This window comes from Ailuropoda melanoleuca, chromosome 9 (assembly GCF_002007445.2).
Source record: "Ailuropoda melanoleuca isolate Jingjing chromosome 9, ASM200744v2, whole genome shotgun sequence".
NCBI lineage: Eukaryota > Metazoa > Chordata > Mammalia > Carnivora > Ursidae > Ailuropoda > Ailuropoda melanoleuca.
Window position 1 is genome coordinate 45,329,238 of NC_048226.1, and position 12,692 is coordinate 45,341,929.

The following is a 12,692-nucleotide window of genomic DNA, read 5'->3' on the forward strand; positions in this document are numbered from 1 at the left end:
CCCCCCCCCCCAAGCTCCAGCTAGGCAGGCCTTCTTATACCAAACTCTGTCACTCTGGGACCTTGGGTGTGTGCTCCCTCTGCCAGGAATGTTCTTCCCACATGGCGCATGCCTAGAGTTGGCTCATCCTTTAGGTCCCAGATGAATTATTCAGGGAGCCCTTCTCTAGCAGGTGATCTAAGTACGCTCCCAGTGCCACCGCTGGCCTTCCACCTGCCACACCACAAAATGACTTCCTCTCAGAGCTCAGTGTTGCTTGCTTTCTAATATTTCCATAATTCAAAATTACATATTTTCCGTATTTATCTGCTTTGGTTATTGTTGTTGAGTTTTTCCTTTCGTGCCTGGTGTTTGGCACGTGGCAGGTACTCAATATATATTTGTTGAATGAATGAATGAATGAATGAATGAATGAAAGAAAGAAATGGCATCGGACAAATTCCTCCTCCTTCCTAAACATTGAAACAGATGCTGGTTTGCTCAGATCATTAGTTAGAAGCCGAAGCACTGACTGAGGCTCGAGAGTGGGGAAGGAAAGCCGGCTGAAGGACCAGAGCAAAATCAGAAACTTCACAGGCAAAAATACAGGAATTCTTAACCCCAGGCAAGAGTTGTCTGGGCTCTGCCAGCACGCGTGGCCTGCAAGGAGCGTGGCTTTCTGGGCCTAACAGTTACGTGGATCCCTGCTTCTGCGGGCGGCCACAAAGCCTTCAAATGCTTCTAAATCCATTTAGAGCTCCTGCCAGGACCACGTCTCGAAAATAACAAGTTTCTTTCATTTTATTATCAGTGGCATGGAGTGCAATTTCCTCTTATTTGATCCAAATGTCCCTCCCTCAAGAATGTCAGAATACGGTGGAAAAAAAAACCACATCTCTGTTCATCTTGTCCGTGCAGCTCAGGGACCCAATGTCTCAGAAGGTCCCCTTCCCTCTCCAGCAGGGACCCTTCAGGTTGATGCTTCCAGCAGTGGGACCCATCTTTCTAGAGCCACTCCCCCTCTCAGAATGACCAGCGGGCCCTCTCCAGGTCCATTCGTAGCCTCTGAGAGCAGGGACAACCAGAACTAGACACACTATTCTCAGTCTTAGGTGCCAAAAGGTAACTAAAAACACCATCTTCTGCTGCTTTTCTTGATGATGCCACACACACACAACAACAACAACAACAACAGACAGAGCTGACAGCCAGTCCTTCATTTCATACATATAGTTTGGACTTTCTTCTTAATATAAAACCTTGCTCTCACGTTCATGCCGTGTCTCCTTGGCTAATCACAGATCTGGCCCTGCCTGCTTGGCTCTTTGCCGCCTAAAAGTTTAAGGCCACCCACGAGCAAGTGCTTTTTCCTTCACGTTAAGTTCAAATAGTCCTAAGTCATTGCTACGAAAATATTCTTCTTGCATTTTACCCACAGCAGTAACATTTACGCATAGCTTTTGTTTCTTGACATTCTGTGGAAGAAAAATAAAGCAGCCTTTTCACACACACACACACACACACACACACACACACACACACACATCTCATGATAACATGATTTTAAATGTCATAGGCCTTTTTCTCTTTCCTCATGTATCCCCTTTTCTGGGAAATCTTGTCAAATCTTCTCTGAAGGTCAAGTGAGACTACAATGCCCAAGTGCCAATTTACCGCGCCCTCCAAAAGCTCTGATAAAATAATCAAGTTTTTTTTTTCCTCTTGCAGAAATCATGTTATCTGGTCCCCAGTGGGTTTTTTTTTTCTTTTGAGGTATTAACTGGACAAGTTCAAGTTCATGAAATCCTAGAGAGACAATAAAATGGACTCCCTCATTAGAAAAACAGAATTTTATACACCATGTGAGCCCAGAGAAAAAGGGCCTACAGATCATGANAGGCCTTTTTCTCTTTCCTCATGTATCCCCTTTTCTGGGAAATCTTGTCAAATCTTCTCTGAAGGTCAAGTGAGACTACATTGCCCAAGTGCCAATTTACCGCCCCCTCCAAAAGCTCTGATAAAATAATCAAGTTTTTTTTTTTTCCTCTTGCAGAAATCATGTTATCTGGTCCCCAGTGGGTTTTTTTTTTTTTGAGGTATTAACTGGACAAGTTCAAGTTCATGAAATCCTAGAGAGACAATAAAAAGGACTCCCTCATTAGAAAAACAGAATTTTATACACCATGTGAGCCCAGAGAAAAAGGGCCTACAGATCATGAAGACAACTATGCTTTTACTCGGTAGTCGGTGTCTAGGTGAGTTGTTCCCTTCTTTTGTGCATTTCTGTATTTTCCAAGTTTTCTGCAAGAAATATATTTTGTAGACAAGGAAGAAAAGGGTCATCTTTAAAAGGACGGTGGGGGGGGGGCCTACTGGCCAGATGGTAGCGCCCTCTGCAGCCCTCGGTGGAATGACTGCTCGGGTTGTTGAGAGAAACATAATTCAGTGACACCACAATGGCTGTTAGGGGATTGTAAAGAGGGGCAGGACACACTTCTTTTGCCCTTGAGGAATATCAGTCAAAGGAGAGACAAGACTCACTCACTCTACCAGTATTTATCTGGGCCTGCCCTGCCAAGTACACAGCTTCTCATAAAGCCTCATTCCTCTAAGGGTCAAAACATAATGTTTAAACGTGTGGGCTCTGGACTCAGAGCTCCTGGGTTCAAATCTCACTCCATCGCTTGTTAGCCGTATGACTTGGGACAAATTTCCCAACCTCCCAGAGCTCTGATGACCACAGTGGTGGGTTGGGAGCTGAATAAGTCTACAGCTGTGAGGTGCCTGGCGCGGAGTAACAGTAGCAGAAGGGTTAACAACTTCACCCTCCTCCACTGAACACCCAGGGCTGCGGCCCAAGCCTGCAAAGTCAAGTCATGCTGAATGCTGGCGTCAGGCCCTGCTCATTTTTCCTACAGAGACAAAGGCAGGGGAAGCCACATGCTGTCTCTCGGGCGGGCCGCTATGGTTCCAGTAAAGCCTCAACTTTTCTAAATCACCGTAGACGGTGACATCCTTTCTTTGGGTGAGTTTTGGGGCCCATATTTTCCAGTACATTTGTCCTTTCTCCTTCCAGGTATGCTGTCAGTAGATTTGGGCCAGTTAGTTTCCTAGATTCCCCAGGAAATCTAGGACAAAAGTGGCTCACACGGGCTACTCGATCTTTCCCTGCTCCACTTGGGTTCATGATTACTCTTTTCTGAATTTGCTCATCAAAAATCTAGCGTAGCCTACTGTTTCTATGATCTTAGAATGTGGACTCTAGGAACGCAGGTGATGAACTACAGACTGGGCGTCGTGAGCCGGGTAAGGAAGTCTTCTAAGAAGTTCTTCCTCAGTAGGTAACTTGGATCTGTCCTCTACCTCTCCCTGTTCCTGGTCAGGCACAGCCAATGGAGAATTTTCTATTCCTTTTTTTTTTTTTTTTTTTTNGGCGGACTCTAGGAACCCAGGTGATGAACTACAGACTGGGCGTCGTGAGCCGGGTGAGGAAGCCTTCTAAGAAGTTCTTCCTCGGTAGGTAACTTGGATCTGTCCTCTACCTCTCCCTCTTCCTGGTCAGGCACAGCCAACGGAGAATTTTCTATTCCTTTTTTTTCTTTTTTTTTTTTTGGTGGGGGCTGGGTTATAGAGATACATAATTGGTGTTGAAACCAATACCAACATCATAATGAGACTTTTCTGAGATCATTCCTTTCAGAACAGATCCAATAACTTATTTTTATTTTTACTAAGTAAAAATACAAAGTCCTATTTAGAAAAAGAAGTTCCAGTATTTCGTCTCTTAGCTACACCAAAAAAAAAAAAAAAAAGTCTTTACAAAGAAGAAAAACTCAGAAGGAAGAGAAATAAGGCATTCTTAGCTCTACTGATGCAGCTTCACTTTTGGTTCACATGTAATGTCATTTCAGGCAAGAAGGTTTTAGACGGCATCGACAGGTAACATAACATTGGGTAAGGAGAGGAGATCCTAAGGGGCAGAATGATTCCGTCTATGGACTGGCTGGCGGGCCCTGAGCTGCCGAATGTTGATATATTCAGGAATAAATAACAACCACGCACAACAGATGTGGCAGATGGCAGCCCGAAATCGGGCAGCCATGGGCTCAGACGTCACCGTGCTGCCCGTTCATGTTAACTTAGTGATGGGAGAGCCCTGGGATGGCCCCAGCTCCCGCGTCTGTAAGGCCAGTGAGAGTCCGCACAGCCAGGACGCCTGTCGGGGGGGCTAAGGAGATGGAGCATCTGGGCTCCGCCCGCCCCTTCTCACCCTCTGCTCTGCGGAGCGGGCAGGCTCAGTCTTCCAAGTGGCCAACTTCCAACTGTCTCTATTTTCTCCTCTCCTCCCAGAAACTCCAGGCGCAGAGATTTACCAACGACGAGCCCTTTTGGTCCTGTGTCTGCTTCTGCTCAGGCCTGCAAGGGCCTCCGCTAACTCCCTGGGGAAGGGCAGTTAAGGCTGAATATGCTCCTTTAAAAAACCTTTTGGGCTCCTTTCTTTTTCTGGTTTCAGTTCCCAAGCCTGCCGCTCACCCGCTCTTCCCCAGGCGCCAAGGTGCTGTGATTTCTTGCTGAGCCCTTCCCAAGACGGTAAGGTCATCTCCTCTCTGCTCCTCCTTACCCAACACGTCCCCGCTCCAAATGCTAGGCTCTTTGTTTTAATAGCTCTACCTCCTAAACCGAAAAGATGGGATTTATTTGTGACCAAATAAAGACTTTGAGGATTCTGCCACCCCTCACAGCACTGCGAGGCCTCCCTGGAAAGCCAGTTCTTCTCATGACACTGGGCTGTTCCCACCTCCCCCCCGCCCCGCCCGAGCCTCTCCTGTGCCTAAATCTCTCTGAATCCCTCTGGGTTCGCCACCCGACCTGTCCACCAGCATAGCCTCAGGGTCGAGCCCAGTTCCTGGCATCAAAGGCAGATACCTACAGGTGCTGCAGAGTGACCACGTGATGCTTCCTGCTAGAGTTCTCCCCCTTCTAGAGACTTCTTGCTTACTCTCCAGGACCATGCTTGCACATTACTTCCTCCAGGAAGTCTTCCTTGAATCCCTTGAGTCTTCCGAGTTTTCCCTTCCTAGCCTCCCGGATTCCTCATTTGGGCACTAAGCATGTTGTAGTGGTTCGCAGGTGTATTTCCCCGTTTGTGAACTTGTAGGGAGCAGAGACTGTGTCCGCATCTTCTTTGTACCCCTGTGGTTCCCACAGGCCGGGGCACCTTATTTGGTCTACAGGAATACAGGAGTTGACGTCGGATGCTCTTTGGAGGGGCACTGCGTTTCCTAAATAATGGACTCTTCACCTTACTGGAGTGGTAAAATACCCTCGCCTTGAAGCAGGAAAGGGAGAGAGGCTTATCAAAAAGAGGATCAATATTCATACGTTAATCATTAGCTTTCAAACGGGATCAAAAAAATCTTCATGTTTTTCAATTGTGTGCTTTCAGGAGCAGGTCTGGGTGCTCTCATGCCTGGGGCTGGTGGCCTCTTCCAGCTTCATGGAGGCCGAAGGGGTGCTCCTCTCGACGGGTCACCCGGTTCCCCAAGTAATGACACAGACCTGCGGGTTACTCTCCCCAGAAGACGCCGAGGATACCACAACCTGGGGATCCTTGAGGCCAAACCCTAACATATGTGAGGCATTTGGGGTGACGAAATGAGCAGGGAGCAAGGTTACTCTTATTTCTAGAGCTGGCTTCTCTCAGATAAATCTTGTCCTCTAAGACTATACTCACCATTTCTTCATCTTTTAATTTAGTTAAATCAACATCTATTGAGCCCTTGCCAGGGGCTGTGATACTGTGGGAAATTGAAAGAGTGACCCTAAAGGAAAACCAGCAGGATTAAAACATAACGGGAACCCCCAGATAAAAACCTTTATCATGCTATAGAGATAAAATTGAATTCAAAGAGCATATCAAACACCTCCAAGGAGAAAGGGGCTGTGCCACATGCTGGAGTGGAGGGAGGACCACTCCACTCCACTTGGAATCCCGAAGTGGTCCTCCAAGAACTTGTTGGCAGAAGTGAGTACCCTTCCAGAGCAAGCCCTTGGCACCAAGTGGGATAATTACACATCCCTTCCCTATTCACCCCTCACAAGGCCCCTAAGCTCCCTGAGGGTTAACAGAATGAACGTGGTGGAGCCTGGCCCAGGGACATTCCCTGAAACCTGACATGCCATCTTTCCAGGTAAGAGATGGCCCTATCAGGCTGGAGTTCCTGAACCGAACACTCTTCCAGGAGAACACATGGCTCCAGGCCCTTCCATGCAGGTTCTCGTGGGGAGAGGTGCTTTGGAGTGCTCTGTCTAGGTGGAGAGGACTGGAAGATCCCTGGATAGAAGGGGCTGGAGGGTCCTAGGATACAAGAAGCTGGGTGTACCTGGATGGACGGAGGGGTCTCGAGGACTCTAGGATGGGGGGAGCTGAGCGCACCTAGATGAAGGAGGCTGGCGGACCCTAGAATGGAAGGAAGTGTACCTGGATGGAGGGGTAGGCCTGCATAGACGGTCTGGATACGCCAGGATGGAAGGGGCTGGGGGATACTGGCTCCCGGGCCGCGGTCCTTGGTGTGGGATCTTGTGCCCTTGGCTGCTGGCGAAGGGCCCGGCCCCCCCGACCTCGGCCCCGCCACCCACCTGGGCATGCCCTGGCGTAGTCGAAGCAGCAGTCCCCCGTGAGGCGGCAGGCTTGGTCGCAGAAGCACGTCCCGTAAACCCTGTCCAACCTCCAGCCGCGCGCGAAGCAGGCGGCGTCCCGGCCCGGGCAGCAACGCCCCGCCTCGGCGCAGCCTGCCAGGGTCCCCGGCCACAGCCGCGCCAGCGCGCACAGCGCCATCCACAGGGTCCTCATGGCCAGCGCTCCGGCGGCGCCTGCCACGCCGCAGACCTTCGGGAGAGCGCGGAGCTGCTCGGAGAGCGGCCCGCCTGAGCAGCCCGAGCGGCCGGCGACGCAGCCCGGCCCGGCCCTGCCCCGCGCACCGCCCCCCCCCACCGGCCGCTGCCAGCCCGCCCGCGGCCCTGCGCCCCTCGCCCGCGGGACCGCCCCGGGAGAGAGCCGAGCAGCAGGTGCTCGGGGATTCCAGCGACCCAGAGAGCGTCGGGGCCGCCAGCAGCTCGGCCAGGGCGGCCACATTTCCTGGCTCCAGTCTCTGCTTCCTAACGCCTGGGGTCCCGTTCATGAGTGGGCAATTTACTCTCGAGCCTGGAGACGAAGAGCGCTTGGCGCGCAGCAAACGGGTCTCCGCCGCCCAGTGTGAGCGGGTCACCCTGTCTTCGCCCAGGAAAACTCATACGGTATTTTTTTCCGGGACACCAGTCCCCGCGGGCCACAGAGGCCCCTTAGAAGCAAGGAAATAAGACCAAAGCGGCATCCTTTCTTTGTTACATTTTATGATGATATTTTCCTGGCCCAAGAAAGTGCCACTTTGCTTCACTGAAGAGGCGGTTGATGAATGTTAAGGAAAGGATAAAAAAAATAAACTGTGCTCTGCTTTCTGTTAAAGCAGATTTCCCCAAACAAACCCTGCTTAATGATATTCTAGCAACGAGTCCCGCTTTAATAAAGCGCTCATCTAACTCCCATACATTTCCTTCCCCCTTTCTCTCCAAATGTATTACACTTTCTGCACTTCACTCTTTTTGTTAACCAAAAATTACCCTGGAAGTTTCATTTTAATTTATGTTCTTAAATCATTGAGACTATTATGGTTTTGGTGAGAAACCAGGAATATGAAGTTTCCTGTATCTGTGAACCTAAGATGTCTAATGAATTTCAGAAACTACATTTTTTTTCCTTTTTCATGCGAAGACTTCTTATAGAGGACTTTCCTTTACTCTTTAGAGAGACAATTAACAAAAAAATTTTTTTAAATCCTTCACTATAACGGTAGTAAGACAATAAAAAATAAAAAGTTGTGAAATGAAAAATATTTCATACATTGTAAGAACTGTATCTCATGGACTTTAAGGAAAACACATTCTAAAGTCAAAAAAATTCTTTCTTGGCGATTATTTATACAAATAAATCGCAGGGTTGGAAATTCATATTTGTTTTACTCTTTAGTTAAGTCTCTCTTAGTTTAGCAATTTAAATAAATAATACATACTTCAAAAATGTTTTATATTTTAAGTTTTGGTAGTTGGTACTAAATAACTTTGTCGGCAAATTACACTCTCTGCCTTTTACCTGTGTTGTAGGTTTTATTAGCAGCTTTGTACTAACTTATTCATGTAATTTATCCCCCGCTTCTTCCCTAAGGCTGTCTCCTTTATGGAATGCCTTTAGCTGGAGACAGATTCTGTAATGCCATAGGAATCTGGAATTGTTCCAGAAAAATGTAAAGGAAAATGATCCACTAAGTTCATTTTCAGGAATAAAATATGAAATGAAGTGATATGGGGAGTGGAAGAAGATGACCTCTGGTTTAAAAGGATTAAACACATCATGTCAAAGGTCTGCTCACATACCTTCCCCCACCCTCAATTGCCCTTTACCTTATGCCTAGACAGAACCAAAACCAGAAACCAAAACTAGAAAGTTGGGGGTCTGTGCTCAGGAGGTTTGGGTCCATTTCTGATTCCTGACAGGTCACCTCAGTGTCCTTGCTTCCAACACCGAATGCTACACCTTTTCAGAATGATGTGAGATGTCTACAGAAACAAGGCATACGTGTAATTTGAGCACAAAGTGGACACTAATATCTACTAGTGTCCTAACATCCGCCCCCCCACTCCCACTCCATAATTTAAGCCTAAAACCAAGTAAAAGGTAAACTTGGTTTTAATCATGTGCAAAGTAGAGGAAAGCACAATGTGAAAAAGATGTCAAAGAAGAAAACCACAAATACATGATTACTACTTTGACTGCAAACATAAAAGGGAGCTTGTCTCTGATAAGTAACATTGAAAAAAAAATTCATGGTGTCAAGTTAAAGCTTGCGCTGGCTTGCGAACATCAAGATAAGGCTCCCCTAGCAGGCCCAAGCAAAGAAAACAGTTCCTGCAGGATGGGGCAAAGTCAGGGGACACTGACATTTAAAGTAATGGAGTCCACGTACTTACTGGAAAATTGGGTGCAGTCAAATGTAACAATCTGTCACTTTGTTTTCCGTGTCTTGTAGATGTTTGGAGAATAGGAGTCGTCTCAGTGATCATGTGGCTGAATATAGGAAGTCATCAAATGCACCTTAAAAGTCACCCTTTCTTCTGAAGTGTTGTCTTTGGAAGCTGTCCAAGATTGGTAAAATTACAGAGGGGAACAGAGGCCTTTCTGTTCATCACATTCCAGAATGCAGTAATTTTAAAGGACATCCACATATATGATCTCATTCAACCTTGCATAACTGTGAGGATAATATTGGCACCCCCATTTAGCAGATGACAGAGATTAGACATGGAGCTAATTAGTGACAAAAGGGGACTAGAACTAAAATTACTCCTTCCAAAACATTACAGGGTTCTTCCCATTACTTCAAGCTTGCTGCTGGTAGGGCAATGGTAATGGAAAGTAGAGACAACTAAGATTAAGTGCTTATACTAAATACTGTAACTAGTATATGAGGAAATGAAAATACAAATCACTTCCTCAAGCACTTGGATACATTAAAATGTAAGCTGGATCGGGGGTTATTAAAGGCATCCAAATGCTGTGAGGGAGGTGGAGGCATTCTCTTGAGGTTGACGAACAGAGCAGTTGATGCTGAGGCCGGTTCAGGGGCGTTTGTCCAAGGCAGAGCACTGCGTGGATACCGACAGCAACATATTTTGTTGAATACCAGACACTTCTGACTGTAAGATCACCATTACCTTACGCAACCCTAAAATCCAGTGCATAAGACGTAAGGAAATCCTACCGTCGAATAATAAGTTATAGTGCATATTTATGCGTGGATTATGGGATTGTCTTAGTCGGCTTGGGCTGCTGTAACAAAAAACCATACCCTGGGTGGCTTAGAAACAACAGAAATTTATTTCTCTCAGTTTTGGAGGCTGGGGGGTGCAAGGTCGAAGGGCCACAGATTTGGCGTATGGTGCAGGCCTGCTTTCTGGTTCATAGGCAGTGCCTTTGAGCTGTAACCTCATATCCAGAAGGGGGTGGGAGCTTTGTGGGGTCTCGGTTATAAGAGCACTGATCTCATTCACAAAGGCTCCACCTTCAGAACCTACGCACCTTCCAAAGGCCCCATATCCTCACACTGCTGCCTTGGGCAGTAGGTTCCAACATATGGATTTGAGGGGGACGTAAATGTTCAGTCCATTGCAAGACTGGATCTTGGTTTTAGAGACGTGAAACTAAGCGAAAATGTGCATCTTAGAATTAACGAAGAATTGGAAGAGATAGCACTTTCATCATTACATTTTGTAGCATGTTTTTCAGTTCAGCCTGTAAGGCCAATGTTGTTAAATTTCTCTTTTCGTGGAAGGGGGCTCCCCAGTAGTCCATGGGTGCAGGCCCAGCTCTCTCCACAGAACCAGCACTGCTCGCTTGGCTATAGACTTTTCCTTCCTGTGGCTCAGATGCTCCTCCAGGCTGAGGACCAAAAATGGGAAAGAAATGCTCCTTTTCTAAGGAGACTGAGGTCCAACGGAGATGCCGGATATACAAAGTTATCGCCGTGTGTTGGGATGAGAGTCGTTCTGAGTGGGAGTCCTGGGGGGTGTTGGAGACACTGGAGCTGGCCAGACAAGTGGGAGATTGAATTACAATGAATTCTCAGTTATAAGGACTAGGAGGGGTTATAAAAGTCCTAGTCATACAAGACGAGGATTGGGTCCCTATTCATCCCTTTACTTTCTTCCTGGAAAGTGCAGATTTAGCCACTAGGAAAAGATTGAATACTTTTGGGGAAGGTCCTGCCTTCATAGGCTGATACATATGCATTTAAGAATGCCAAAAATGCAGGTAAGTATCCAAAGAAACTTGTTTGAGATTGGAGTATACAACATACCTTGAGCAATTCTCCCCTTTCACCCTTCCACCAAGTGGTCAGGAACACCACTGCCAAGATTTATGCTGCCAGTTTTGCATCTTTGACGGTATCAAAAATAAACATGGAGTGGATGGGACACCTGGGCGGCTCAGTAGGTTAAATATCTGCCATCGGCTCAGGTCATGATCTCAGGGTCCTGGGATCGAGCCCTGCATCAGGCTCCCTGCTCAATGGAGAGCCTGCTTCTCCCTCTTCCTCTGCTACTCTCCCTGCTTGTGTGTGCTCTTTCTCTCTCTCTGTGTGTCAAATAAATAAACAAAATCTTAAAAAAAAACAAAAACAAAAACAAAAACAAGGGGCGCCTGGGTAGCGCAGTCGTTAAGCGTCTGCCTTCGACTCAGGGCGTGATCCCGGTGTTCCGGGATCGAGTCCCACATCGGGCTCCTCCGCTGGGAGCCTGCTTCTTTCTCTCCCACTCCCCCTGCTGTGTTCCCTCTCTCGCTGGCTGTCTCTCTGTCACATAAATAAATAAAATCTTTAAAAAAAAAAAACACATGGAGTAGATAAGGGAGTGGTAAAGAAATTCATTGGTTGCCCCCAAAATATTTGTTCTTCCTTTCGTTTTCTAAAGCCCCAGATATTGGCTTATGGAGAGAGTACCCCTTCCCTCCGTTGTGTTGACAGCAGCTCTTTTTGGGTGGATGAACCCCCTCCTAGCTCTAGGGATGGGCTCTAGGGTTAATTCCACCCTCAGCCTATGGACCAGTCCAGGGATTGGCCCAATCAGAGCTCCAGCATCGGGATGCTTGTTCATACATGATCGGGTTTCACCTTGACCCTTACTGGATGTGAATGAGGACGCAAAGTGGCCTAAGTGAAGCCAACAAGCCCAGGAAAGCTGAGCCAGGAGTCACAGGGCTCGGACTGGATGGCCCCTGAAGTCACACTTCCCCTTTGCAGTTCCCTGCACCAAGTCCTTCTTATTTATGCCTTTTTTGGTTGGGATTTCTGTGGCTTAAGACAAAAGCTCCCAACAGAGGTGCCATGGAGAGTGAAGAGCTCAGATTTTAAAGAGAAAAGTAGATTCCAGCTGTGGCTCTATCACATGCTAGCTACGTAACGTGAAGAAATTACTGTAAACCCTTCAAGCCTCAGCTTCCTGATCTATCAGGTGGGGATAAATAAGGAAAGTCTGCCTGGTAGAGTTCTTAACATATAACAATGAGTTGGCAATCAACGGTAATCATATTGTTCTCTGGACTTTCACACAAACGGCGTGCTTCAGTATGAGTAATAACGTGCCTTTACATAAACTGTTGTGTCAGGCAGTATGGTGGGATTAAACCAACTCTGTCCTAGGAGTCCAAAGACCTGGCTTCTGGAACCAGAAGTGGGTGGTCTGGGGTAGTACTTTTAGGCTCTCTGGATCTTAATTTCCGCCATATATTGTGACGGTGTGAGCCAAAAGAATCTCCAGGGACACTTTTAGCTTCAATATTCTAATATTTAACTTAAGGAGCAGTGTTAGTCACGAGAGAGAGGTCTCACTTGCTGTCTTTGACCCTCAGAGGAGGCCGCAAGCAGCAGCTGAGGAAGTCATTACGCGGAGCCCAAGTCTCTCCCAGCTGAGGTCAGAGGAGCTAACGTGGAGACAGACAGTTATGCCCACAGTTTAATTACAAGTTCATCATAGAGGCTTGCGTGGATGCGTGTAAGTCATGGTAATTATTGAAGAGCACCGTGGTTTTGAAAAAGTCCGATTTAGGAAGCAGGAGCGGGGAT

General features: G+C 47.2%; 1 protein-coding gene across 1 annotated transcript in view; it reads right to left on the reverse strand.

Annotated features, from left to right (window-relative positions):
• The window catches only part of SBSPON (somatomedin B and thrombospondin type 1 domain containing), a 23,659-nt gene extending 16,708 nt beyond the window's left edge, over positions 1-6,951 (reverse strand). The window contains exon 1 of the mRNA XM_034668197.1: positions 6,619-6,951. Within this exon, the coding sequence (XP_034524088.1) occupies positions 6,619-6,832 (214 nt within the window). The 5' untranslated portion in view covers positions 6,833-6,951. The remainder of the gene's footprint in view (positions 1-6,618) is intronic.
• Between the last annotated feature and the right edge of the window lie 5,741 nt (positions 6,952-12,692).